Genomic DNA, 27,508 nt, shown 5'->3' with positions numbered 1-27,508 from the left:
AGAGGAGATTAGGACACAGAGGGAAGACCACTGCAAGATAGAGAGATGATGGTCATCTACATGCCAAGGAGAGGGAACCTTAAAAGAAAGCAACCCTGCCAATCTCTTGATCTTGGACTTTTGGCCTCCAGAACTCTGAGAACATAAATTTCTTCTGCTTAAACCACCCAGTCTGTGCTTCTTTGTTATGGTAGCCTTAGCTGACTAATACAAATGCCTACAACAAGACAACAGTGAGGTTAGAATTCTGTGATAGAGATTTTAAGAGTCATAAAAATGTTTCAGTAAGCAATTACAAACAAGCTGGAAACAAAAAAATAAAGCTCAGTGAACTAAGCTGTCCATCATGAGCTGGGTGTTATCTGACCCACCAAGCCCTAAAGTTGGATGTGCACAGTAACACTTCATCCTCAAACAGAGGTAGTATATACATGATCAGACCCAAGCAGGCCCTAAAGCCAAAAACAAAGGACATAAGGAAGTTCCCTAAAAGCCCATTGCCCTATTCCTGCTACACCACCCTCTCTCTCCCAGCCTGCAGCTATAGCCTCATGGGGAGTTTCCTAAGATCAGTTGGTTGAAAGAGGAAACTCAGGCCTAGGTATGCATGGTACTGCATGATATGTAGACACCACCCAAAAGTGCAAAGCTGCCACACTCTCTACCCCTACCACAAATTCCTTGTTCCCCTCCTCTTTCCCCTTTTATTCTTCATAAGGCATAGAATTACCACAATTGTGTCCCTGATAAAATTAATTACTTTGTCCATTTTTCCAGTCATAAAACCATACAGGCTTGTTGCACAGACTAGTGATATTGTGTACTGTTCACACACATAGTAGGTGATAATAAATAATAGATCTGTGATGTGATCTCAGTATCAGAGTCAGGGAGCAGGAAGGCATCCCAGGAAGACACAATACCAGTAAAATCCAGTAACTCAGAGATGACCTAAAAACACTTAGTCAGGAGGCCATCAAATACTACACATCAGAAACTTCAGAGCACAGGGTTTGAGGAGGTGATCATCAAGAAAGCTGAAGATGTAAGTGAAGTCAAGTCTTGTATATGGTGTTAATTCAATTTTACTTCATCCAAACAGCAATGAGGAGCCATTGAAGGACCCTTAGAAGAATGGTGTGATCGAGACTTTGTTTTAAAAAAAAGATGACAGGTTGTCCCTCAGAGACAGAAGAGGAAAAGCTTGAACAGAGAAATGAGGTTTTCTCATAGTCAGCGTTATGAGTAACAAAGATTAAATATAAGTCATCACAGTGGGCATAGACAGGAAGGAAGATACAAACTGCTAAAGCAGAATAGACAGAACTTGACAACTAACTAGATATAGTGGGAGAGGAATTGGGAGGAGACCAGTATGATGCATGGATATTTAGTTCAGAGGACTGTATGAGTCTGTCATCATTTCCCAAAATAAGAAGCATGTTTGAAGGGAAAATAAGTAGCAAGTTTGAAGGGAGAAAGATAATTTAATTAAGTTTAAATCATGTTGAGTATGAAGCTCCTATGGGACATGTCAAGTGTGTGTGTGTGTGTGTGTGTGTATGTGTGTGTATGTGTGTGTGTATTTGAAAATATAAGACAATTTAGGCTCAAAATAAAGATTTGTGAGCCAGGGCATCTAGATAATAACTGATACAATGGAAGCAGGTATGTTCAACCATAGTATGAAAAAAAATAGAGCCTGGGACAGAGCTCTAGGTGGAGTCTGAGACAGAGCAGAAAGAACAGTGAAGGGAAGACCAGGAACATGAGAGGTGTCACTAACACCAAAGATATTTTCAAGAGTATGAGTGGTCAACAAAAGGAAACCACTAGATATAATTAAATATAGCATACAATAGAATATTTCCAATATGTTTAACAGTATGAATGGCCTTTATCAGAGAATTTCTAGTAGTGTGGTAGGAACAGAGGCTGGTTTGGAGTGAGTAGAAGTAAGTAAGAGGTAAACAAGTAGAGACAGAGAGCTTGGTATACAAACCTCCCCTTCCCCATTATTTGGCCTTTGTCAAACTTGCCAACCTTATCTCTCATCATGCTCTATTTGGGCCCTACAATCTAATCATTAAAAGATAGTTGCCATTTCCCAAACACACTAGACCATGTCTTGACTTTTCTCACAAAATTTCCCTTCAAGATTAAGCTAAAGCACTGTTCCTTCCATCAAGTCTAACCTGCCCCCAGACCTATGTCTCCCAAGTAGATATGACCTCTTCTCCCTTTGTGAACACAGTACCCATTGCATAAGTCTACCCTGGTGACTAAACCTGGATATGTCTGATTGTGATTGCAACTTGGGCCTCACTCTTGGAAGCCCAATGTCAATGTGATGGATTGCAGAAATGGCCTCAAGTTTCTCCCCACCCCTGGATTCATACCCTTTTGCCAGATGATTCTGCTGCTTTGCCCTTCAAGAGGTAGAATCCATTTCTCCAGTGCTTGAATCAGATCTTGACCATGTGGTTTGACTTGGGAAATGAAATGCTAACAAATATGACCAAAAAAAAGGCATGAAAAGCTCATCTCTGATGGCACTAGGGATAAGATCACTGTAAACAAGTACAGTCTAGCTGGCTAGAGAAAGAGACCACATGGAAGAGAAAGCCATCCCAGCTGACACTGGGCAATTGCCAGATATGTAAGTAAAGCCATCCTATAGCTTCCAGCCTCAGCTGAGTCAGCCTAGACCAGAAGATCTGTCCAGTCAACCCATAAGTCAATCATGAGAAATAGTAATTCTCTATTATTTTAAGTCACTAAGTTCTAAAGTAACTTGGTACACAGCAAAAGCTAACTGATACAGTGAACAAGAAACCCTACGGAAATTTCCTTTATTTTGTTATATTGTCATTAATGCTCAGGGAGTATTAACAGAGAAGCCAGAAATGGTGAGAGTTGTGTCCTTCAAGTTCACAGTATTAAAGGTGAGATTCTTCAATAGCACTCACTTGCTCAAGAACTCAACGTTTGTAAATTGCCCAATATTCCCACAAGAATATCTTTTTATCTACAGGTTGCAAAAGGAATGTGATAGACTCCAAATAAATTCAGAGACTAGAGAGAGATGGAAAAGTCCAATGCTGAGTATACAATTGCAAATGACATATTCAGCCAAAGATCTAAAGAAGTTGAGTCTGTGCAGAGGGAGCAGAATTCAGAAATAGGAGTTCATGAGGACAATGATGACAAGAGATGGGCTAGGGGCAGAAAGCTGTAATTCAGAGAAGAAACTTTGGGAACCAAACCCAGAAACAAAATTATGGATTTTAATGTGAAATAAATTTCCTCTATAAATACTACCAAATGATACTCAGTGTATCTCAAACATGAGCAGATAGGCAACAGTTCTTACTGTATGGATAATTTTTTTAATTGTTAATGCTCATCAGTAATGAGATCAGTATCACTTTATAGATGCCAAGATGTATCTGAATAAATAAAATTTTATTTTGGAGTTTATCATTAGATTAATTCTAACTTGGTTAAGAATAATGAATACCAGAGAAGCTCTTCGTAACAGTTGCTGGTCTGTTAACCTAAAGAAAAAGGTTTTGCTCTCAGTTTTTCAATACATCTAGGTCCAAAATTCAGCTAACCTTAAATGAACTAGTTTCCAAAGATATCTTCAAACAGTCATAGTTTTTCTTGTGACTCTGAAGGCAAAATTTGTCCTGAGATATTCAATTTGTTTTGGCCCAAGGGAATCAATGATATGTTTTGGACCAAAACACATTAGAATTTCAGAAGAGTTCAGAAATGCTTTTGTTTTAGGGAAAAATAATGTGCCCTCCTTTGTGTTGGCAGGGCAGAACTGCAATTCTGTAGTATATCTGGTCTAATAAAAATTCTCCTCCTGAATGAATATACATGCACTAGAACTACTTTATGTAATATAAACACCTGAAATCCTTGGGAAAAGACACAATATAAATAACTGGTATACATTTCTGAAAAAGCTAACACATTTAATGGTGTTATCTCCCTTTTCAAGAAATAATGAACTCAGCATAACTAAAAGTATTAATCAGTCAAATATCAAGCATTTATTGACCACCTTATGTTCTATTTAGTCAACATGTATTTAATGAGTACTTACTTCCTATGTTCTAGATGATGGGATATGTGGTAAATAAACAGAGTATGGCCATTTTCCTTCACAGAATCCAGTGGGAAGTCAGAAAATAAGTTTAAAAAAATAAGGGGAAAAACATTAACTGTTATGGTAGACATGATAAATGAAATAAACAGGGCACCCTGATAGAGAAAAAAGGAGGCGAGGGTTAATTGACCTAGATAGAACGAGTCCTAGGGAGATGACATTAAAGCTGAGACAAGACAGAAGAAGATCACCAAGGAAAAACCAACAAGCAGCATGTGACAGCCCATGGGAGGTGGGGGCGGAGCACTTACTGTGTTTGGAGAAATAAAAGAACAATGGATCAAATATAAAAAGCAAAGGAAAAGGGCGCCTGGGTGGCTCAGTCGTTAAGTGTCTGCCTTCGGCTCAGGTCATGATCCCAGGGTCCTGGGATCGAGTCCCACATCGGGCTCCCTGCTCTGCGGGAAGCCTGCTTCTCCCTCTCCCACTCCCCCTGCTTGTGTTCCCATTCTCCCTATGTCTCTCTCTGTCAAAAAAATAAATAAAATCTAAAAAAAAAAAAAAAGCAAAGGAAAAAAGACATGAGATGGATTTACACGTATGGATGGATCAAAAACCATGCTAGGACTTACAGGCCAAAATAGGGTGTGTCACTTTTATTAAAATGAAATGTGAAGCAGGAAAATAATGACTGCTTACACTAGGATGGATGCAAGAGAGATGGAGAAAGTGACCAAATTAGAAAAGTTTTTAGGATTGGAATGAACAGAGTGTGCCGAAGTAGCATATGAAAAAGGAAGAACTTAAGCATGATGCCAAGCAGCTTGAGAATACGGGTGCTATTTACTGAAAAGGAAACAGATGTGTGCTGGAGGAGCACGCAAGTTTGGGGAAGCATAGAATTGTGTCTGAAAATTCGTATGAACTGGACAGAAATAAAGCAAGACCCTGATTCTCAAGTATGTGGCCATGGAGACCTCAACACACATATGCATAGGGAGAGAAGTGGAAATAAATGCCAAGTGTAATTAAATGTCAAATTACAGAGTAAATTCTATGAGTGACCCATCCAAAGATTCAGATGGGGTAGAAAATAAAAACTAGATTTGTGGAGGAGTGGGAATGTGGAAGGAAAGTATGAGTATGAAAGTGGCCAAGGAAGACTCAGGACAGTGGAAGGAGGCTGGGGTATTAGTGGCACAGACTGAGACAGGAATGGGGATTTTCTATGAGAAGAGCAGACAGATATTCCCTCTCATCTGTCATAGTCATTAAACAAAACTACAATAAAGAATCCCTCCCCAGGGGAACCTGGGTGGCTCAGTCAGTTAAGGGTCTGCCTTCAGCTCAGGTCATAATCTCAGGATCCTGCGATTGAGCCCTGTGTTGGGCTCCCGGCTTAGCGGGGAACCTGCTTTTCCCTCTTCCTCTGCCCTTTCCCCTGCTTGTGTGCTCCTTCTCTCTCTCTTTCTCAAGTAAATAAATAAAATCTTTAAAAGAAGAAGAAGAAGAAGAAGGAGAAGGAGAAGAAGAAGAAGAAGAAGAAGAAGAAGGAGGAGGAGGAGGAGGAGGAGGAGGAGGAGGAGGAGGAGAAGAAAGAAGAAGAAGGAGTCCCTTTCCAGCTCTGCAACCCCACTGCAGACTCCTGTCCAGGCTGTCATCATGCATGGCAGTTCAGGATACCTTGGCATAGCTTACTACCACTGAGGTTCTGCCTCAAGCAAACCTGTCCATTCTCCCAGACTGGCCTTTCCCAAACCACAGAGCTGATCATACCCTTCCCCTACAAATTCTCCCTGACACAACACCATCTAGTCTCCTGTGCAAAGGCCTTTCTGGCCTGACTCCTTTGCTCCCAGTTACAGCTCACTCTATCCTTCCGACTGCACTCACTGCTCCAACCAACACACGCCATCTCAAACTCAGAATTGTCTCTGTGAATGCTTTTTGCATATTATTTTCCTCAACTTGTGTTTAATTTTTCTGGCCAAAGTGGAGCAAGACAACAAAACTATAGTATGCTTTATAGCTGATGTCATAACAGAGACAATGTCAACGTTGACAGTTCTTAGCTTGGTCAATGATTGGTCAATGATTCAATAATTCCTAAACACCCCCTTATTTGAAGTCTAAATTGCCCATTATACTGGGAGACAGAATTGGTCTTCCTTCTGTTCTGACACCACCATACCTTATATGTGCCCATATTACAAAACCTATTGTCCTATAAGCATGTGTGTCTTAATCCTCCAAACACATATATAGGCATTACTCATGCCTCTTCATCTTCATATACTACCACCTTCCCCACTGCCTATCCCAACATTACCACAGACCACCTAAATAATGAATACCACCATATTTCAGAGTATTTGTGAATCTTATCCCCAAAGAGCTGATGTCTGCTCCAAGCATTTCCTCTGGATCAGCTCGCAGAATGATAGTGGATGGCCAGCTTAATCTTAAAGTATTATTGACACAAAGTGGCAGAGTTAGGCCATCTTCGATTGCCTCAAACCCTGACATTTTCTTCTAAACCTTACAATTCCATTTTCTTCTCATCCAGACAGGTGCTGTCTGAAATGAATAGGTCTTGTAGCCTATAACCTTCCTTTTGCTATGAACTTCTCTGATTTGAGAGGTAATCCTTACTTGTCAATGTTATTGAAAATATGGAAAGATTTACTTCAGTGGTCACATGAATGTGTTCACAACCTATTGCATAATGAAACATTTATAATTATCCTTCCCCTTTCCTAAATACAGAAGATTTGTAACTTTCACTTAATGAGTAGTGTGTGAACTGGCTGAAGAAAATGCTTCTTACACACAGCAGATAGTGCACTTGTGCATGTAATTGATCCAAGCCACAGCAATGTTGAATGTTCATTTTATCCAAAATTAATTTCTTGTTAATAACTGTCATTTTACTAGATTCTTTCACTGAATATTGCAGTAGTAATGAGGTTTTTTCTAAGCCATTATTTACAAAGTTATAAAGTTTTTGTTTTATGTTTTTTATTAATTTGCTTGTTTTACTGTAAGGGTGATACTCTTTACATGCCAATGAGCAAAGAACCATAGAACCACAGGACTGAGGTGATATGCGGGGGGGTAGAGCTCCTTCATTTATGAGAAGCTGATTTCTCACACCACCAGTCGAGAACGCTTGAAGCACTCTTAGTAATGTTTCTCACGTGGAGATCAAAACTGACATGCACCTGCTAAGCATGTTAGGTTGGTCATCAACAATTAGGACAGCAAATAGAATGGAACAATTCCAAGAAGGAACCAGCAATTTAGGACCGAGTGATTAAAAAAAAAAAAAAAAAAAGCTCTAGAAGGCCTTGCCTGGTAGGCTGGGGTATCTCAGTTGAACACAAAAGGCTGTAAGACTCCAGAGCTGAGGTGTAATATGAATTCCAGTGCTTCAGAAAGATGCTGTGATCATTGTAGAAATGAAATGGGAGCCAAAGGGCTAGGATAGCATCTTCTCTTTAAAAGAATAACCAACTTTTTACACAAAATACTTAATGAAGTACAAATGGGCATATTTGTGTAAAAATGTTAGTTACCTCTTGAAGGTTCTTCAAAAGGAAAGTTGCAGCATTCACTCTGTGCTTAGACAAATGTCCTAGTTTCTTCCTTCAGCCTCCACATAAGTGTATCAGTCATGACCTCCCAACTTGCTTACCAGCATGGACTAGTTTCTGAGTTGAAACAGGGACTCATTTAAAATACCTTTATTCTCAGGGCACCTGGGTGGCTCAGTCAGTTAAGCATCTGCCTCTAGTTTTGGTCATGATCCCAAGGTCCAGGGATCGAGCCCCACATCGGCCTCCCTGCTCAGGGAGGAGCCTGCATTTCCCTCACCACCACCCCCCGACACTCTGCTTGCTCACTCTCTGTGCTCTCTTTCTCTCTCTCAAATAAATAAAATCTTTAGAATACTTTTATTCTCATTTACTTGTTATAAACAAAAGAGCACCTCAATTGTCAATGATCATATTTGTGAGCTAATTTTTCCAAAATTTGGTTCTTATCCAGGTTCATTAAAGTTCCTAGTTGCAATGTGTTCACTGGCTTCAGAAGGTCTTGGATGGCTGAGTTGTTGATATAAGAAGGTTCTCTTGGATCTATGCAATTTTTGCAATTATCAATTAATTAGATTTGAATGTGAAAGTTGGACAAACTATTTTGTTTTTATTTTTCTCCAATTTAGAATTTTTGTGGCAGAGATGAAGGGATAAAAATGTGCATAAATATTCAAATGTGCTCAGATGAATAATCTGTTGAAAGCAACAATTGACTTCACTTAGAAATGTTCAAATGTGTTTTGTGTAAAGGTTGACAGTAGTTTCCAAGAAGATGAAGAATTACTTTGGTTAAAACAAACAAAAAGGCAAAAATAATCTATCAACACCATAAGTTATTGTTGTTCTTTCTTGCAACTTACAGATAAAGCAAATTTTCAAGTCCTTCAAAAGCATGTCTGGAAATCTGTCTGATTTGGTTGTTGTTCAGGAGACTGGAAAAACAAAAACAAACACAAATTCCAGAATGAGAAACAGATTCTGCAAATATTACAATAATTCTACTAGAAATAGTGATTACAGAGTTGAAAAACATTTACAGATATGTTCACTAAATTTACAAATTTAAAATTCTCTATTCAACAAAGCTATATTAAAATGTTAGTTTGTCACAAAAGACTTCAAAAATAATTTATATTTATTAAATTACCCTAAAATACCCCTAAAAGAGGACTATAAACCCTAGGATAAAATTCCTGTTTTCCTGAAGCCTACCATTTAAGAGGAAAATTATCAACATAGTCACAGGAATATATTTCTAAATAAACAGATGGAGAGTTATATACACTCAGGCTTAAGCATTTTCCTTGGAAAAATAAATATCACTGCTCTTGGCAAACAGTGGACTCTCATTGTGTATTTGTTGAACGGTCAAACTGAGAGTCAGTTACACCATAGAAAGCGAGGCTCTTATTATAGTACCATCAGATGGTCCAAAACTGACTTCTAAAAAATCCAGGGAGAAAAATAACAGGTGGCAAAAATAAATTGGATTTGAATAGTAAAACAAGTTACAGAAAAATCACCTCTCCTCAACTTTGAACATTTTAGAAAAAGCACTCTGGCAAATAAAAATTATGAATTTTTCCCTAGTAAATACACTTTAAATTTCTTTCAAATTTAAATTATTATGGCATGTCTAAATGTACAGGGAATGTCTACTAATTGAATTGGCACACATTTTTCTGAATATCCTATACCATTTAAAAACTCCAAAGTTTCTAAAATCTACTGCCAGAGTAAAATGCTAGAGGATTCACTTTTAGTGTATTATAAAATATTTGTTTTGTGCTTTTTTTTTTTTTTTTTTTTGTATGACTTATTAGGGAAACAAGTGTTTCGGCCAGTGGAGCAGGTGATTATTCTACTCATTATACACACAGAGACAGCCTAGAGACCCTATTCAGACATGCCTCACCTCTAAAGGTTCAGCCACACAATTAATTCCCCAAATAGCATTTGAAGGCACTACCCAACACCCCACTTATGGTACCAAAGCCACTCCTTGCCATTTACGCCTAGTGTTCTGGCTATCAGGGAGGCAGAACAATCAATCTACAGCATGCATTAGAGCTGAGGCCAAACAGAGATAATGTCCATTTTTATGGATAATTCTTAGCTTCAGTCAATGATCCCATCAACTTTATAGTCTACCATGTGTTCAAGAAATTTTTTAAGCTAACTAAAAGCAACACACTTAGTTAATATCTAGTTACTACCAGTCACAAACATTGTCCTGAGAAAATTTATTTAGTTACTCTCTTTGTACATTCTTAATCAAATATTCAAAATCCAATACAACACTTGCTTTAGATCCCCAAACTACCTCTATACATCTATTGTTACTTGAAGAATGACTATTCTACCCCACATTTTGTTAAATACATGCACCACCACATATAAAAAAGTATATGTATGTATGCACACATGCACATATACATATATTTATATGCATATGTGTGCACATAGATATAATGCACATGTGTACACGTAGATGCATATTTGAATGTGTATACATGTACACGTGTGTGTGCATACATGTGTATATACATATACTACATACGTGTGTGATTTGTGCATCTTCTATGTGATATGTTTGTATGTGTGTTACATGATATGTATATACAGTCTCAATCTCATCTGAACCATAGAATATAGGAAACTGTTTGACTATTTTCTTAATTGTCCGAAGGATGATGCCTAGGAAAGGAGCTGATCCATTTAACACAAAGGATGCCTTTGGTCATTAATGCTCATTCTCTCTCAATACCAGAACTGAAAAAGGAAAAGATACTATTCATCATAATTCATCTTTCTTTGGTATATAAAATGTGCTCAGTGCCTATGTTTCTGCATATTCTTACAGTTATCTAAATTTTGGTGAAAATAAAAAAAAATTAAACTTCTAAAATTGCACTGTAATTGTTTTTATTTCTTGAACATTATAATTCAATATGAATGTTAATAATCTAACGTATGAGATCAAGCAATTTAACTCATAGGTTTTCTTGGAAATGTTTTTATTCTTGATGAGAAACAAACCCATTACAGTGATTCACAGTTGAATGTGTTTTCCAATCACAAGTACATATATCTTGTTAAGGTTTATTCAAAACATTATGTTTTCCATCAAAATATCTTTGTTATAATTTTAATAGATGGAATATTTTCCTAACAATGTTTTGGTTAAGTGATTATAAAGACTGTCATATATATTATTTTTTGTTTTACTTTTCATAAAGGAGATGTATTCAAAATTTATGACTGATTCTACTGACATTCAGGGCATAAAGCAGTATCTAACATCCTTTCACAAAAAGTCAGTGCAAGCTGGAGGAACTGTGTGGTTATATTCTATATCCTAATATTGCCTATGATGCCAAGGAGGGGAAAAAAAGAAGCAAACCAAGCTCACTTGAAAAATGTTATACTTTTGAGGCTAAAGAGCATCCTACTGAAGAATGAATGGGTCAACCAGGAAATTAAAGAAGAATTAAAAAAATTCATGGAAACCAATGAAAATGAAAACACAACTATTCAAAATCTTTGGGATACAGCAAAGGCAGTCCTGAGAGGAAAGTATATAGCAATACAAGCCTTTCTCAAGAAACAAGAAAAGTCTCAAGTACACAACCTAACCCTACACCTAAAGGAGCTGGAGAAAGAACAGCAAATAAAGCCTAAACCCAGCAGGAGAAGAGAAATAATAAAGATCAGAGCAGAAATCAATGAAATAGAAACCAAAAGAACAGTAGAACAGATCAACGAAACTAGGAGCTGGTTCTTTGAAAGAATTAACAAGATTGATAAGCCCCTGGCCAGACTTATCAAAAAGAAAAGGGAAATGACCCAAATCAACAAAATCATGAATGAAAGAGGAGAAATCACAACAAACACCAAAGAAATACACACAATTATAAGAACATATTATGAGCAACTCTATGCCAGCAAATTAGATAACCTGGAAGTAATGGATGCATTCCTAGAGATGTATCAACTACCAAAACTGAACCAGGAAGAAATAGAAAACCTGAACAGACCTATAACCACTAAGGAAATAGAAGCAGTCATCAAAAATCTCCCAAAACACAAAAGCCCAGGGCCAGATGGCTTCCCAGGGGAATTCTACCAAACATTTCAAGAAGAATTAATACCTATCCTTCTGAAACTGTTCCAAAAAATAGAAATGGAAGGAAAACTTCCAAACTCATTTTATGAGGCCACCATTACCTTGATCCCAAAACCAGACAAAGACCCCATCAAAAAGGAGAATTACAGACCAATATCCCTGATGAACATGGATGCAAAAATTCTCACCAAAATACTAGCCAATAGGATCCAACAGTACATTAAGAGGATCATTCACCACGACCAAGTCGGATTTATCCCTGGGCTGCAAGGTTGGTTCAACATCCGCAAATCAATCAACGTGATACAATACATTAACAAAAGAAAGAACAAGAATCATATGATCCTCTCAATAGATGCAGAAAAAGCATTTGACAAAGTACAGCATCCTTTCTTGATCAAAACTCTTCAGAGTATAGGGATAGAGGGTACATACCTCCATATCATAAAAGCCATCTATGAAAAACCTACAGCGAATATCATTCTCAATGGGGAAAAACTGAGAGCTTTCCCCCTAAGGTCAGGAACGCGGCAGGGATGTCCACTATCACCACTGCTATTCAACATAGTATTGGAAGTCCTAGCCACAGCAATCAGACAACAAAAAGAAATCAAAGGCATCCAAATTGGCAAAGAAGAAGTCAAACTCTCACTCTTTGCAGATGATATGATACTTTATGTGGAAAATCCCAAAGACTCCACCCCAAAACTGCTAGAACTCATACAGGAATTCAGTCAAGTGGCAGGATATAAAATCAATGCACAGAAGTCAGTGGCATTCCTATACACCAACAACAAGTCAGAAGAAAGAGAAATTAAGGAGTCGATCCCATTTACAATTGCACCCAAAACCATAAGATATCTAGGAATAAATCTAACCAAAGAGGCAAAGGATCTGTACTCAGAAAACTATAAAATACTCATGAAAGAAATTGAGGAAGACACAAAGAAAGGGAAAAACGGTCCATGCTCATGGATTGGAAGAACAAATATTGTGAAGATGTCAATCCTACCTAGAGCAATCTACACATTCAATGCAATCCCCATCAAAATACCATCCACTTTCTTCAAAGAAATGGAACAAATAATCCTAAAATTTGTATGGAACCAGAAAAGACCCCGCATAGCCAGAGAAATGTTGAAAAAGAAAAGCAAAGCTGGCGGCATCACAATTCCGGACTTCCAGCTCTACTACAAAGCTGTCATCATCAAGACAGTATGGTACTGGCACAAAAACAGACACATAGATCAATGGAACAGAATAGAGAGCCCAGAAATGGACCCTCAACTCTATGGTCAACTAATCTTTGACAAAGCAGGAAAGAATGTCCAATGGAAAAAAGACAGTCTCTTCAACAAATGGTGTTGGGAAAATTGGACAGCCACATGCAGAAGAATGAAACTGGACCATTTCCTTACACCACACACAAAAATAGACTCCAAATGGTTGAAAGACCTCAATGTGAGACAGGAGTCCATCAAATCCTAAAGGAGAACACAGGCAGCAACCTCTTTGACCTCAGCCGCAGCAACTTCTTCCTAGAAACATCGCCAAAGGCAAGGGAAGCAAGGGCAAAAATGAACTATTGGGACTTCATCAAGATAAAAAGCTTTTGCAAAGCAAAGGAAACAGTCAACAAAACCAAAAGACAACTGACAGAATGGGAGAAGATATTTGCAAATGACATATCAGATAAAGGGCTAGTATCCAAAATCTATAAAGAACTCATCAAACTCAACACCAAAAGAACAAAGAATCCAATCAAGAAATGGGCAGAAGACATGAACAGACATTTTTCCAAAGAAGACATCCAAACAGCCAACAGACACATGAAAAAGTGTTCAATATCGCTCGGCATCAGGGAAATCCAAATCAAAACCTCAATGAGATACCACCTCACACCAGTCAGAATGGCTAAAATTAACAAGTCAGGAAATGACAGATGTTGGCGGGGATGCGGAGAAAGGGGAACCCTCCTACACTGTTGGTGGGAATGCAAGCTGGTGCAGCCACTCTGTAAAGCAGTATGGAGGTTCCTCAAAAAGTTGAAAATAGAGCTACCATATGATCCAGCAATTGCACTCCTGGGTATTTACCCCAAAGATACAAAAGTAGGGACCCGAAAGGGTACGTGCACCCCGATGTTTATAGCAGCAATGTCCACAATAGCCAAACTGTGGAAAGAGCCAAGATGTCCATCAACAGATGAATGGATAAAGAAGAAGTGGTATATATATACAATGGAATATTATGCAGCCATCAAAAGGAATGAGATCTTGCCATTTGCAACGACGTGGATGGAACTGGAGGGTATTATGCTGAGCGAAATAAGTCAAACAGAGAAAGACATGTATCATATGACCTCACTGATATGAGGAATTCTTAATCTCAGGAAACAAACTGAGGGTTGCTGGAGTGGGGGGTGGGGTGGGAGGGATGGGGTGACTGGGTGATGGACACTGGGGAGGGTATGTGTTCTGGTAAGCGCTGTGAATTGTGCAAGACTGTTGAATCTCAGATCTGTACCTCTGAAACAAATAATGCAATATATGTTAAGAAAGAAAAAAAGAAGAAGAAGAATGTAGCAGGAGGGGAAGAATGAAGGGGGGGAAATTGGAGGGGGAGAAGAACCATGAGAGACGATGGACTCTGAAAAACAAACTGAGGGTTCTAGAGGGGAGGGGGGTGGGAGGATGGGTTAGCCTGGTGATGGGTATTGAGGAGGGCACGTTCTGCATGGAGCACTGGGTGTTATGCACAAACAATGAATCATGGAACACTATATCTAAAACTAATGATGTAATGTATGGGGATTAACATAACAATAAAAAAAATTAAAAAAAAAAAAAGAAAAAGAAAAATGTTATACTTTTATTGTGGAAATGAAATAACTCCTGAAAACAGAGATCTGCGATCCTGATGATCAAAACCTTGGGGAAGAAAAACCAGCAATAGATCAACAGTCTTGTGTTAATTGCATCTTGCATTGCTGAAACAGTATCTTACACACAGGATGCACACACATACTTGTACATTTGATATACATACAAATGTGTACTGCGTGGGTGGAAATATTTTGTTAAAAAGCAATTGGTGGCTATTAGGAAAGATAAAAGCTTTTTGCATGGTTATGGACTCATCAAAGTGGAGAGAAGCAAAATAGAGCTTTCTCCTCTGTCAAAATTTCCATTCAAGATATTGTCAAGAGTTACTCTGAAAGTGAATTATTATATCTACATTTAAATACAAATAAGATAGTTTGGGGTGTTTTGTAAGTGGTAATAATGTTAATCTGCTCCTGCTTTATAATTATGTTTACTTTTCATTTGGACACTCTCCAGAAATGTGGTTCTGCTACCCTTAACATGGCAGGATTGTGCACTTCATTTCCATGCTTACTAAAGTAAGTACTCTAGGGGTGCCTGGGTGGCTCAGTCATTAAGCGTCTGCCTTCGGCTCAGGTCATGGTCCCAGGGTCCTGGGATCGAGCCCCGCATCGGGCTCCCTGCTCCGCGGGAAGCCTGCTTCTCCCTCTCCCACTCCCCCTGCTTGTGTTCCCTCTCTCGCTGTGTCTCTGTCAAATAAATAAAATCTTTAAAAAATAATAATAAAAATAAAGTAAGTAATCTAAAACTTTCAATAACCATAAACTGTGATACCTGAGTTATCTGCATAGTTACCAAGTAAGAGATTCTTGGCCAAAGTCAGTAATGACTATTTTTTGAAAATTTGCCACCACTAATACCACTAAAAATATTATAAGCACCACATAAATCATTTGCAGTTCAAAACAGTGGAAAACAAACAAACAAAGAAAACAAAATAAAAAAGGCAAGGTGTGGGAAAGGAAAGGAAGAAAAAAATCAGGCACGGGCGCCTGGGTGGCTCAGTCGTTAAGCGTCCGCCTTCGGCTCAGGTCATGATCCCAGAGTCTTGGGATCGAGCCCCGCATCGGGCTCCCTGCTCGCCGGGAAGCCTGCTTCTCCCTCTCCCACTCCCCCTGCTTGTGTTCCCTCTCTCGCTGTCTCTCTCTGTCAAATAAATAAATAAAATCTTTAAAAAAAAAAAAAAGAAAAAAATCAGGCAGATTTAAAGAACACAGTTCTTCAACTGCATGTATCAACTCTTTTTCATGCGTATTTCTCAAAGGAAAAGGCAGATTTACATCTGAAATCTCTCTGTAAGTGACAAATTCTTTCATAGATCCAATAAATAAACTGCCCTCTCTATCTTTTGAAATTTTAAGACTTCAAAATTTAAATGTTCTGAAGTAAAAGAAAGATACAGATATTTGAAAATTTATAGTGATGGCCATTTGTTTCTTTTTCTGTAAATTAACTAAATAGGGACACCTGGGTGGCTCAGTCGGTTAAGAGTTTGCCTTCAGCTCAGGTCAAAAAAAAAAAAAATTAACTAAATAAATCCTTTCTTTGTATTTCCACTTGGTTCTTTGTCTTTATTTATTTATATACTTATTTGTTAGGAACTTTTTGCATGTAAAAAAAATTAAATTTTTGCTTGTAACGTGTTAGAAATAGTATTTCAAAGTATAGTTTGTACTTTCAGCTCTCTTTAGTATTTGTATCATACAGATGTTTTAAATCTTTATGCAATGAAATTTGTTAGTCATTTCTTTCATAGCTTTGGGATTTTGTATCCTGCTTAGGCTTGCCTGAATCTAAAATTACATTGAAAGCTTATTTTTCCTTAAGCTATTGTGGTTTTACTTTAATGCTTAAATATTTGACTTATCTGGAATTATTTTTTTATTTTTTCCAAATTACTTATGTACTGTCATTGTTATTGGCTGACATAGTCATATTTCCTCTATGATTTTCAATGTATAATCATATACATACCTCTGACATGCACTGGGTCTATTTCTAGACAAATTACAATGGAAATATTTCAAATATTGTTGTTTTCTGTTTTATTTTCCATATAGGGTATTTTGTATCTCTCATCTTTTTTACTATTTTAATGGTTATTTCCACAGCCACAACCCCACCCCTCCACCCCACCCCCCACCCCCATGTATTTTAGGACAATTCTTCAAATTCAATGTGCTCACTTCAGCAGCACGCATACAAATTTAAAAAAAAAGGTCCTTTGGATACTTTAATTAACATTTAAATTTTACCATTGTGACTTTATCTAAGAATGTGATTTGTCTTTCCACTTATCTAAACTGTCTATCCAAAAGAAGTATTCTCCTTTCAGTTGAATGTGGGGGTTTTCATTATACAATCTTATGTTGACCATGATACTTTTGTCTTCTTTCCATAATGATAACTCATCTCCCTCTGACCTAATATCATGGAATCTCTTTAAGATGTACTTTAAATAATGGTGACAATGTTTTAGTCTTTTACCCTAAAGAATTATGATCGTTTTAGACTAGAAGTTTTAGAAGGGAGAAAAAAAAAAAAAAGAATGCACCAGTCAAGTGTAAACAAAGAAACAGGACAAAATACTGCTATTGTGCTCATACTTTGTCTTACCACAGAAAATTATTATTACAAGCAGTAACTAAAAATATGACGTTTTTAGATCTATACCAAAACCAATGAAGGGGTGCATTTTTAGTAATATAGAAAGCATATTAGAACTGCTTTAAGAAACCTCTCCCCATATTATAGTAAAATGAGTATATTATCCAATCTGTAAAATCCATTAATAAATTTAAAAATTTGCCTATATATTAGATTTCTAAAAAGTTTTAGGTCTTAGTGTTATTTTAAGACACATTAATTGCAAGCTTTTTTACCATTCTAAATCTAAATAAACTATACATACATACATACATACAAGAGCTATTACGTCATCTTCCAACACACAGAGCCAATGTCTATTCCTCTGAACTCACAAAATACAAGGAACATATCATCTTCATGTGACTTCTATTTTAGTAGAACTATAATGCTACATAAATGATCTGTGTTAATTATAGAAAAAAATAGGCAATATGGACATGCACAAAGAAAGTTAAAAAAAAAAGAAAAAAAGAAAAAAGATACTACTTAGAAGTAACTACTTTGGTAAATATCTCCCAAACTTTAGATAGAAGGATCCGATGTTTGTAAATTGCCCACAGTCAGATAGCTAGTATTTTTGTATTTTCTTATATTCTTGTTTTATACCATATTAAATACAAATATTCTTTCTAGGATATGATTATGAAAGATATGATGACATACACTAAGTCAAAGACATTTCTCTCACCATTTATGCACATATAGTTAACAAAATTAAATCTATTTTGGAGGAGTCAAGCTATGAAATTTGAAATTACCAAACTGATAGGATAATTTTATAGATTTGATGAAATGTAAAATAGGTCAGATTAAATACTATTTTCCAATTCTCCTGACATTTCATCCAGGTTTAGCCATTTGACTGTTTCTTGCCAATCGGTTAGGATCATGCTTTATGTAACATAAATTTTTTGTTAAAAAATATAAAGAAAGGCTCTAAGTTCAATAATGTGAAATGCACACATATAGTCATTACTTAAACTAATATATATATATGCATATATATAATCGTGTTAAAAAGAAAATCCCAAGGCCATGTATACAGGATAATATCAATTTGCTAAGTACATTTTAAAATCAAATATCAGAGATAAGGTTCTTAAATTATGAGTTTAATAATAAATAATATTAATTTTTTAATGTTGAATAAAAGAAAAATTAAGGTTAGATGCTCTTCAAAAAAAAAAAAAAAAAAAAAAGATGCCAGATGCTATATCATTGTGAATTGTAGCATGATTGACTTCAGGAAACAAGGAAAATCACCTCTTGTTAAATTATTCACACCTGTGATGGGGAGCTGATGTCATCTTGTAGTATAGAACATCATAGAATGTTATACATAAAGAGACTTTAAAAGTTATTTCACTTTGAATGTCTTTATTTGTTTCGACTCTGACTCAATAGTGAAACTGATGAAACGTGAGTCTGTTTCTTATCATAGCATGTTTTCAATGAAGTGAACACGTGCCTTTCAGAGAGTGACGGTTAGCAAAGTGATCACTCATATTCCACTGGGGATGCTAAATAGATGGAGCTTCATCCTCATGGTTCTTGCATAGCTCAATGACAAAACAAAACATAATAAACCTTCAGGTATATGCACTTATCACAATTAGAAATAATACTCTAAGGTATTTAAATTGCCCACAACTTCCCAAAAACTTTTCTTAACTAAAATGTGCCTTATACAACAGAAGAAACTTGCCTTCCCTCCTCATAAAATTTACTAAAATTTATGTATTGGGATATTTTCTTTCTGATAAACTAACATGCTTAGATATATTGTGGAATACCATCTGATTGGCCCATATTTTTAACTAGGCACTCTAGAGAGAAATATTTTATTGAATGTCAAGCTCCAGCATGCCACCACCTGTTCTGTATAGTGGTAGACCTGGAAAATGAAAGGGACACAGCTAAAACTTTCCTACACCCTCAGATGACTGCTCCTATACAGTCCAAGGCATCCCAGCTGCCAAAGACTGCACGTCATCTTTGAGAGTTAATTTTCTCTAGTAACAGTAATTAATATGATCTCATTTTCTTTTTTTTTTTAAAGATTTTATTTATTTAGTTGATATATATATATATATAAAGAGAGAGCACAAGCAAGGGGAACAGCAGGCAGAGTGAGAGGGAGAAGCAGACTTCCTGCTGAGCAGGAAGCCTGATTCAGGGCTCGATCCCAGGACCCTGGGATCATGACCTGAGCGGAAGGCAGATGCTTAACTGACTGAGCCACCCAGGTGCCCCATTATGATCTCATTTTCTTTGTCAACCTCAGGAGGTTGCAATACCTAATGATCATAACAAAGGTGACACAAAGCCCCCGTATTTTAGGCTTTTGTGCTGCTCATTATCATCATGACTCTCAACCAATTTTCTATCCCTACAAAGAGTAATCAATGGCAGATTATTGGAATTAATGGGAAACCACCCTACTATTAGGAAGAATGCCTCCTCTACCCACCAATACTGCTCCGCACAATAAAAAAGCAGATGGATGCTTTGTTGGTCAAAGTTACTATGTCATCTGGCTCATCTTCTCAGGACACCATTTTCACTGACCTTTGGGTTTCCTTTTTTTTTTTTTTTAAGATTTTATTTATTTTTTCGACACAGAGAGACACAGCGAAAGAGGGAACAGAAGCAGGGGGAATGGGAGAGGGAAAAGCAGGCTCCTCGCCCAGCAGGGATCCCGATGCGGGGCTCAATCCTAGGACCCTGGGACCACGACCCGAGTAGAAGGCAGATGCCCAACGACTGAACCACCCAGGCGCCCCTGGGTTTCCTTTTTAATCATAATGCCATGAAGAATTAATAAGGCAAAGAAAAAGAGAAAATACATTTAATTTAGTGAGGCAAAAGGAAAGGCTCCTCTCATTTCCTGCTTTGAACCTTATTTTCAGTGATTCTTGAATATGGAAATACTCAAATTGATGAGATGCTCTCTCAAGTCACTTAACCCAGACCCCAGCCCTCTCCCAGTTCTACCAGGATTAACCTGAAAATTCTCAAGATTCCATTCTGTTAGCTATGCCTTCTTATAAAGCCATTTCTAAGGCTTTTATGGCTCTCTAATGATGAATGACAGCCTTGAAAGAGAGACTCTAGGGCACTACAAAAAGCACTATTTAATAAAAAGGTAATGTGTTCTAATCCTCAATAAACCTTTTTGATTACTTAATATTTTGGAGTTTGAGTTTGTCCATCTGTAAATTTTTTTTTTTCTTAATATTTTGGAGTTTGAGTTTGTCCATCTGTAAATCATACTAACATTGATCTGGCGACCCCAGAGTTAACTTGGGATTAAAATAAGATAATATATATGAAAATAGAAACTAGAGGGAAGTAGGGTTGGTTATTTATAAAGAATGAGGATTACAGTAGGGACAGGGTGGTAAAGGATTACCTGGAAATAAGGGGTTTTCCTTGGGAAGATACCTCAGGAAGTCCAATGGAATATAGTGTTCCCTAGACCAGGATCCTCAAGCTTAGCTCTGTTGATATTTGAAGCCAGATAATTCTGTGATGGGAGATAATTCTGTCCAGATAATTCTGTCCTCTGAATTGTAGGATAGTTAGTAGTACCCCTGGGCTCTATCCTTTAGATGCTGGAGCTCCAGTTGTGTCAAATATCCCCTGTGGAGAGAAACCATGCCAGAGGCCTCAAGAAGGATCCCAGCCATAGTTTCCAGTTTCCAGCCTTAATTTTAAGATACAAGGGAGTAATAGCTAATACAAATGATATACAGCAGTCACAAAATTTATTTTGGTGTTTGGCAGTCTACCATCTCACTTCCTACAGGTTAAATGTCAAGGCTGATCAAAGTTTGAGAAAGGAGAGAACAGTAGGCAGAATCCACAGGTGGGAAGCAGGTAGCTAAGGTGAATCAAGGGAATACATATCAACATAATATCAACATGGTGATAGAGGTGAAGATAACTGGTAAGAAATAGAAAACAAAAGTAAGACAAATCACAAACAAACCAACTGAGGTGTAAGGATGAATCTAAGAGCAAGAATAACAGAGGCAAAAATGAGAAAAACCAGGAATCATTAAAGGGAAATGAAGTACTTACAATGGCTTAGAATGACATACTGGACTAGATGGACTTAGTAGATATATTCAGAACATTTCATCCTAAAGCAGCAGAATACACATTCTTTTCAAGTGCACATGGAACGTTCTCCAGAATAGATCACATATTGGGTGGCAAATCAGGTCTCAACAAGTACAAAAAGAATGAGATCATACCATGCACCTTTTCTGGCCACAACACTATGAAACTTGAAGTTAAGAACAAGAAAAAATGTGGAAAGATCTCAAATATATGGAGGTTAAACAATATGCTACTAAAGAATCTATGGGGGTAGGAGGAGGAGCAAGATGGGAGAGGAGTAGGAGACCTAAATTTTGGCTTGTCCCAGGAATTCAGCTAGTTATCAAACCATTCCAAACACCTACAAACTCAACAGGAGATTGAAGAGAAGAATAACAGCAACTCTCTGAACAGAAAAGCGACCACTTTCTGGAAGGTAGGATGTGCAGAGAAGTAAATCCAAGGTGATATTTGGGAAGATAGACCATGGGGGGTGGGAGCCTCCCTCAGCCAACTACCAGCAAGTGATAGAGCAGCGGAGCACAAAATCGGAACTTTTAGAAGTCTGCTCTGCTGAGGAACGTCACTCCAGTGGCTAAGCAAGGGGTGGAACCCTCGCTGGGACAGTGTGGTCGCAGGACCCTTGGGGTCACAGAAAGATCGGGGGGCTGAGGGTGGCAGAGCTCCCAAGTATTGGAGAGGGGAAACCAGCTGCAAAGACAGAGCCGAGGAGTGGGCTCTCAGGTCCGGGTGCCATAAACAGTGATCTGCGGCACAGCCAGGCCACTACTCTTCCAGCAGGGACGCAACAAGTGGCAAACCACAGAGACCCCTCTTCCTCCCCCAGGAGGAGTGGCACGGGAGTGCACTGCAGGAATCTGCTTGGTTTGGAGAATCCAAACGGGTCATGTGCCAGAGATAGAAACACTCGGTCATAGGCTGGGTGAGCACGGAGTGCGGCTGGAGACTGGGGAGACAGGAGTGACTGATTGCTTTACTCTGAGGGCTCACTGAGGAGCGGGGCCCCCAGCTCTCAGCTCCTCTGGGGCCAGAGATTCAGAGGCTGCCATTTTCACTCTTATCCTCGAAAGCTGTATGGAAAACTTTCAGGTAATAAAACTACTGAGAGCAAACCCAAGCAGATTACTCAGCCTGGCTTCTGGCTAGGGCAGTGCAATTCCACCTGAGGCAAAGACATTTGAGAATCACTGCAACACGTCCCTCCCCAGAATATCAGCAAGAAAATCCTGCCAAGACCAAGTTTACTGAACAATGAGAATGGCAAAACTACAGCATTAGGGGAATCCAGCACATAGAATTCATGGCTTTTTTCCCATGACTCTTTAGTCTTTCAAAGTTAATTTTTTTAATTCTCTTTTTTTTTTCTTTTTCTATTTTTTAGTTGAATTTTTCTTCTTTCCTTTTTCAACCAACATCTTATCAATTCCTTTTTAAAATCTTTTTTAATTTTCATTTTTACAGTCATATTCTATCCCTTCATTGTATTTAACCTTATTTTTTGTATGTGTGTATATATATATGTATTTCTTTCTTTAAAATTTTGGGATACAGTTTCTTCTAACAGACCAAAATATACCCTAAATCTAGTGTATGACGTTGTCCTAGTCTCCCACCTGATCACATTCTCTCTCTTTTTTTTAAATTTTTTTTATTCTTTTTTCACCAACTCCTTATCTTATCAATTCCTTTTTAAAAAAAAATTTTAGGGGCACCTGGGTGGCTCAGTCATTAAGCGTCTACCTTCGGCTCAGGTCATGGTCCCAGGGTCCTGGAATCTAGCCCCACATCAGGCTCCCTGCTCCACGGGAAGCCTGCTTCTCCCTCTCCCACTCCCCCTGCTTGTGTTCCCTCTCTTGCTGTGTCTCTCTCTGTCAAATAAATAAAATATTAAAATAAATAAATAAAAATAAATAAAAATTAAAACTTTTTTTTATTTTCATCTTTACAGTCATATTTCGCCTCTTCATCGTATTTACCCTTATTTATGTATATATATAAGTTTTTGGTTCTTTAAAATTCTGGGAGGCAATTTCTTCTAGCAGACCAAAATCTAGTGTGTGGCTCTGTTCTGTTCACCAGCCTGATCATATTCTTTTTTTTTCTTTCTTTCTTTTACCCCTGGTTTCAGGTATCTTCTGATTTGTTTAGTGTATATTTTTCTGGGGTCATTGTTACCCTCTTTGCATTTTGTTCTCTGATTCATCTATTCTCCCCTGGACAAAATGACAAGATGGAAAAAATCACCTCAACAAAAAGAACAAGAGGCAGTACTGACAGCCAGGGACCTAATCAATACAGACATTATTAAGATGTCAGAATTAGAGTTCAGAATAATGATTATAAAGATACTAGCAGGGCTTGAAAGAAGAATAGAAGATACTAGAGAATCCCTTTCTGGAGAAATAAAAAAACTAAAATCTACCCAAGTCAAAGTGCAATCAAAAATGGAGACCCTAACTCCTAAGATAAATGAGGCAGAAGAGAGAATTAGTACTATAGAAAACCAAATGATGGAAAATAAAGAAGCTGAGAAAAAGAGATAAACAACTACTGGATCACGAGGGCAGAATTCGAGAGATAAGTGATACTATAAGATGAAACAACATTAGAATAATTGGGATCCCAGAAGAAGAAGAAAGAGAGAGAGGGGCAGAAGTATACTGGAGCAAATTATAGCAGAGAACTTCCCTAATTTGGAGACGGAAACAGGTATCAAAATCCAAGAGGCACAGAGAACCCCTCTCAAAATCAATAAAAATAAATCAACAACCCGACATCTAATAGTAAAACTTACGAGTCTCAGAGACAAAGAGAAAATCCTGAAAGCAGCTCGGGAAAAGAGGTCTGTAACCTACAATGGTAGAAATATTAGACTGGCACCAGACCTGTCCACAGAGACCTGGCAGGCCAGAGAGGACTGGCATGATATATTCAGAGCAATAAATGAGAAAAATATGCAGCCAAGAATATTATATCCAGCTAGGCTGTCACTGAAAATAGAAGGAGAGATAAAAAACTTCCAGGGCAAACAAAAACTAAAAGAATTTGCGAACACCAGCCCTACAAGAAATATTGAAAGGGGTCCTCTAAGCAAATAAAGAGCCTCAAAGTAACATAGACCAGAAAGGAACAGAGATAATATACAGTAACAGTCACCTTACAGGTAATACAATGGCACTAAATTCAATCTTTCAATAGTTACCCTGAATGTAAATGGGCTAAATGCCCCAATCAAAAGACACAGGGTATCAGATTGTATTAAAAAAACAAGACCCATAGATATGCTGTCTACAAAAGACTCATTTTAGACCCAAACACACCTCCAGATTTAAAGTGAGGGGGTGGAAAACCAGGTACCACACTAATGGACATCAAAAGAAAGCTGGGGTGGCAATCCTTATATCAGACAAATTAGATTTTAAACTAAAGACCATAATAAGAGATGAGGAAGGACACTTCATACTTAAAGGGTCAATCCAACAAGAAGATCTAACAATTTTAAATATCTATGCCCCTAAGATGGGAGCCACCAATTATATAAGCCAATTAATAACAAAATCAATTAAACACATTGACAGTAATAAAATAATAGTAGGGGCCTTTAACACCCCCTTCACTGAAATGAACAGATCATCTAAGCAAAAGATCAACAAGGAAATAAAGTCTTTAAATGACACACTGGACCAGATGGACTTTACAGATATATTCAGAACATTCCATCCCAAAGCAACAGAATACACATTCTTCTCTAGTGCCCATGGAACATTCTCCAGAATAGATCAGATCCTGGGTAAAAAATCAGGTCTCAACCAGTACCAAAATATTGGAATCATTCCCTGCATATTTTCGGACCACAATACTTTGAAACTAGAACTAAATCAGAAGAGGAAAGTCGGAAAGAACTCAAATACATGGAGGCTAAAGAGCATCATACTAAAGAATGAATAGGTCAACCAGGAAGTTAAAGAAGAATTAAAACATTCATGGAAACCAATGAAAATGAAAACACAACTGTTCAAAATCTTTGGGATGCAGCAAAGGCAGTCCTAAGAGGAAAGTATATAGCAATACAACCCTTTCTCAAGAAACAAGAAACGTCTCAAATACACAACCTAACCCTACACCTAAAAGAGCTGGAGAAAGAACAGCAAATAAAGCCTAAACCCAGCAGGAGAAGAGAAATAAAAAAGACCAGAGCAGAAATTAATGAAATAGGAAACAAAAGAACAGTTGAAGAGATCAACAAAACTAGGAGCTGGTTCTTTGAAAGAATTAACAAGTTTGATAAACCCCTGCCCAGACTCATCAAAAAGAAAAGAGAAAGGACCCAAATAAATAAAATCATGAATGAAAGAGGAGAGATCACACCAACACCAAAGATATACAAACAGTTATAAGAACATATTATGAGCAACTCTATGCTAGCAAATTAGATAATCTGGAAGAAATGGATGCATTCCTAGAGATGTATCAACTACCAAACTGAACCAGGAAGAAATAGAAAACCTGAACAGAACCATAACCATTAAGGAAATTGAAGCAGTAATCAAAAATCTCCCAACAAACAAAAGCCCAGGGCCAGATGGCTTCCCAGGGGAATTCTACCAAACATTTAAAGAAGAATTAATACCTATTCTTCTGAAACTCTTCCAAAAAATAGAAATGGAAGGAAAACTTCCAAACTCATTACCTTGATCCCAAAACCAGACAAAGATCCCACCAAAAAGGAGAATTACAGACCAATATCCCTGATGAACATGGATGCAAAAAATCTCACCAAAATACTAGCCAATAGGATCCAATAGTACATTAAAAGGATTATTCACCATGACCAAGTGGGATTTATTTCTGGGCTGCAAAGTTGTTCAACACCCACAAATCAATGTGATACAATACATTAACAAAAGAAAGAAAAAAAAACATATGATCCTCTCAATAGATGCAGAAAAGGCATTTGACAAAGTACAGCATCCTTCATTGATTAAAACTCTTCAGAGTATAGGGATAGAGGATACATACCTCAATATCCTAAAAGCCATCTAGGAAAAACCCACAGCAAATATCATTCTCAATGGGGAAAAACTGAGAGCTTTCCCCCTAAGGTCAGGAACGTGGCAGGGATGTCCACTATCACCACTGCTATTCAACATAGTATTAGAAGTCCTAGCCACAGCAATCAGACAACAAAAAGAAATAAAAGACATCCAAATCGGCAATGAAGTCAAGCTCTCACTCTTTGCAGATGATATGATACTTTATGTGGAAAACCTAAAAGACTCCACCCCAAAACTGCTAGAACTCATACAGGAATTCAGTAAAATGGCAGGATATAAAATCAATGCACAGAAATCAGTGGCATTCCTATACACCAACAACAAGACAGAAGAAAGAGAAATTAAGGAGTCAATCCCACTTACATTTGCACCCAAAACCATAAGATACCTAGGAATAAATCTAACCAAAGAGGCAAAGAATCTGTACTCCAAAAACTATTGAATACTCATGAAAGAAATTGAGGAAGACACAAAAAAATGGAAAAACGTTCCATGTTCGTGAATTGGAAGAAGAAATATTGTGAAAATGTCTATGCTACCTAGAGCAATCTACACATTTAAAGCAATCCCTATCAAAATACCATCAAGTTTTTTCAAAGAAATGGAACAAATAATCCTAAAATTTATATGGAACCAGAAAAGACCAGAATAGCCAGAGGAATGTTGAAAAAGAAAAGGAAAGCTGGTGGCATCACAATTCCAGACTTCAAGCTCTATTACAAAGCTATAATCATCAAGAGAGTATGGTACTGGCACAAAATCAGACACATAGATCAATGGAACAGAATCGAGAGCCCAGAAATGGACCCTCAACTCTATGGTCAACTAATCTTCGACAAAGCAGGAAAGAATGTCCAATGGAGAAAAGACAGTCTCTTCAACAAATGGTGATGGGAAAATTGAACAGCCACATGCAGAAGAATGAAACTGGACCATTTCCTTACACCACACAC

General features: G+C 37.6%; 1 protein-coding gene across 1 annotated transcript in view; it reads right to left on the bottom strand.

Moving 5' to 3' along the window:
- PXDNL (peroxidasin like) overlaps positions 1-27,508 on the bottom strand; it is a 489,791-nt gene that overhangs the window by 236,318 nt on the left and 225,965 nt on the right. Inside the window, exon 3 of the mRNA XM_078072396.1 lies at positions 8,577-8,648. Within this exon, the coding sequence (XP_077928522.1) occupies positions 8,577-8,648 (72 nt within the window). The remainder of the gene's footprint in view (positions 1-8,576; positions 8,649-27,508) is intronic.

This window comes from Halichoerus grypus, chromosome 5 (genome assembly GCF_964656455.1).
Source record: "Halichoerus grypus chromosome 5, mHalGry1.hap1.1, whole genome shotgun sequence".
Classification (NCBI taxonomy): domain Eukaryota; kingdom Metazoa; phylum Chordata; class Mammalia; order Carnivora; family Phocidae; genus Halichoerus; species Halichoerus grypus.
This window is presented reverse-complemented; position numbering and strand designations above follow the sequence as displayed.